General features: G+C 37.0%; 1 protein-coding gene across 1 annotated transcript; it reads left to right on the top strand.

The window, feature by feature from the left end:
- The first annotated feature begins 599 nt into the window (after positions 1-599).
- Positions 600-2,368, top strand: LOC129773858 (uncharacterized). Its single transcript, XM_055777516.1, has 3 exons — positions 600-911; positions 1,264-1,671; positions 2,273-2,368. Exons 1-3 carry the CDS (start codon positions 600-602, stop codon positions 2,366-2,368), a joined length of 816 nt encoding a protein of 271 aa, XP_055633491.1.
- The last annotated feature ends 317 nt before the right edge of the window (positions 2,369-2,685 follow it).

Below are 2,685 nucleotides of genomic sequence, written 5' to 3'. Positions count from 1 at the left end.
TGAAGGTAGCTATGATGAGCTCGAAAGAACTTGATTGTGGCATTGTTTTAGACGAAATGAGTCTAGATGAGGCGAATGAATTCTGTCCAAACAATCAGAAGCATTTCGGAATGACTACAATGCCACCCAGTGATAAGCTTGCGACGCATGGTCTTGTTTTCATGATTGTTGGCATGCATTCAAGGTGGAAACAAGTGATCTCTTATGAATTTGTAGGGAATACAATTCCAGGCAGCTTGTTGAAGGAAGCTGTAGACAGGATTATTATCAACGTTGAATCGTTCGGCCTAAAAGTTCGATTCGTTACTTCTGATTGCGGATCAAGTAACAAGGCCATGTGGCAAAGTTATGGATTAAGCACTAAGAAAGAAACCGCACTGAACAACTGGACTACAGTGCATCCTGTTGATAAAGATCGCTTTTTGTAATTTATCCCGGATCCTGTACACCTTTTTAAAAGCATCGTCAATGGTTTTATATCAAATCAGTTTTTTAAAGTTCCATCATGGTATACTGATTTAAGAAATCTTTCCTCCAATATCGTATCAAGGGAACATTTACGTGTTTTAGTCACAGAAGAGGCCGACCAGGCAACAAAAATGGTTTATCGGTTGAAGCCTGAGGAAGTTGACTTCGAATTGCTCAAAATCTCAAATGTTGATAAGATGAAGGTTAGCAATTCGACCAAATATTGTAACCATACTGTTGCAGCAGCTATGCATATAATCGCGGATCAGTCAGAGAATGTTGAACTCAAAACGACTGCAGCTTTCCTGGAGGATTTGTCAAGATGGTATGACCTAACAACGTCCAGATCAACAGATACATTTCTGAATCCGAGCAACAAAGTTAAATATGCAGCAGATATTGATCATCTTAATATGATGATTAAACTTGTAACCGGTTTGAAGGTAATTCAGTTAAAATAATAATAATAACTAAAGGCATACTGACGTTGACGTATGACTGTTACATGTTACCTTCCATAAAAAAATTAAACATCACAACCTAGATCCATTTGTTCTATTGAAAAAGTTAAGGTGTTGAGAAACATTAATGGTCGCTTACAATAATGTATTTGATTGCGAGCAATGGAAACAATATACTAGGATTAATTTTTTTTATCAATTGATAAAAATCTTGTCTAATAAACCACTTCAAAAAATTATGGGACAAATTGACCGAGGATTTAATTTTTTTTGTGGAAGGTAAACGTGGAAGTTCTACGTCCATTAGCAGTATACTGTAATACTCAAATTGCAGGTCGGTCTCGAAGGCTACTGGAAGCCGTGGCAATCAACCATTGCAATGGCTACAGCGGCTATTTTGAGGCTCCAAAATACTCTCATAGAAGAGGGATATAGTGAAGTGTGCACATCCGTTCTAACTCAAGACTGCCTCGAAAGCCTTTTTGGAGTAGTTAGGACAAAACAGCGACGCCCAACGCCATTGCAGTTCAAAAACCATTTACGTACTATCGCCATCTCGCAACATATGCAGCCAATAAAAAATTCATCTTATGAGATGGATGACCAAAAATACCTCACAGGTTTCATGGAGTATTTAAATACTCAAAAACCAGGTGAACGTTCACTTTCCAATACTGCGAATGGTTTTGACGATGCTGACCAGCCCGATGTTCCCGATCTATCAAATATGGATATATCTGCTGTAGCTGAACTGTATTTAAGATCCAGAAAAAAATCCGAAGCCAATGCAGTGTACCACGTTTCCGGTTATATTTTGGGCAGTATTAGTAGAACAAGTAATACTTGCTCAAATTGTTTGAACCAGTGTGTCTCGGCAGTTCCTTTCGACAAAAAGTATGGAAAATACTCAAGTCTTCTAGCTACAGCACGTCAAAAGCCATTCGTGTTTGTTACACGCACCGTTTTTTATTTTTTTATTTGTATGGAAAAAATAATCAACCATTACTTTGGAAGTCATTCTCAACTAACGAAAAAAGATATTTTTACCCTTCAAAAAAGTTTGAAAACTTTGCCTTTGAGGGTTTCGAATTGTCATAATTTAAAACATAAAATAATTAAGAGATTTGTGAAATTTAAAACATGTTCCAATAGTTCGAAAAAAACCGGAAGCGTAAATATGATAGCCGAAGTATGCTTAATTAAAACGATTGATAAATAAAATATTGTTATATATATTTAAAATACCAACATGTCTTTTAGTTCAAATCCAATACTTTTGTAAGCTATATACAGTCAACTCTTCCTTACTCAATATTCAGTATCTCGATCCTCTCTTTAAATAGACCTGTGCGCCGCCGCCGCTGATCCTTTTTCATACGCTGCCGCGATCGGATATTTTGGACCGGCGCACCGCCGAGTCAATTTTGTCACGCCGATGACGATTTTTCGATATTTTCTATTCTATTTTTCATGCATTTGCTATTCTAGTTGCATATAACGTTTAATAACACAACCTTTTTGAAACCAATTGAAAATTCTTGAAAAAAATATTTTTAAACTATATGGCATTGTTATACACCGTCGCCGCCGCATTACAAAAATGGTGCGTAGACCGCCGCCGTCACAGCCGATAATATGACCGGCGCACAGGTCTATCCCTAACTCAATGGAAATCCATATTACTTTGACCACTTTTTCTATACACATTTCTGAAATTTACCTCCTTAACTCTATGGTCCAGAGAAACCAGTACTAT

Source organism: Toxorhynchites rutilus, chromosome 3 (genome assembly GCF_029784135.1).
Source record: "Toxorhynchites rutilus septentrionalis strain SRP chromosome 3, ASM2978413v1, whole genome shotgun sequence".
Taxonomy (NCBI): Eukaryota; Metazoa; Arthropoda; class Insecta; order Diptera; family Culicidae; genus Toxorhynchites; species Toxorhynchites rutilus.
The sequence above is the reverse complement of the archived record's forward strand: the minus strand, read 5'-3'. Positions and strand labels throughout refer to the sequence as shown.

Bases quoted from the DNA above. Each gene is read 5' to 3' on its own strand.
- LOC129773858 (XM_055777516.1), top strand. From the start codon at position 600: ATGGTTTATCGGTTGAAGCCTGAGGAAGTTGACTTCGAATTGCTCAAA. The intron at 912-1,263 runs GTAATTCAGTTA...CTCAAATTGCAG, and splicing joins AACTTGTAACCGGTTTGAAG to GTCGGTCTCGAAGGCTACTG. The intron at 1,672-2,272 runs GTAGCTGAACTG...CTCTTTAAATAG, and splicing joins CAAATATGGATATATCTGCT to ACCTGTGCGCCGCCGCCGCT.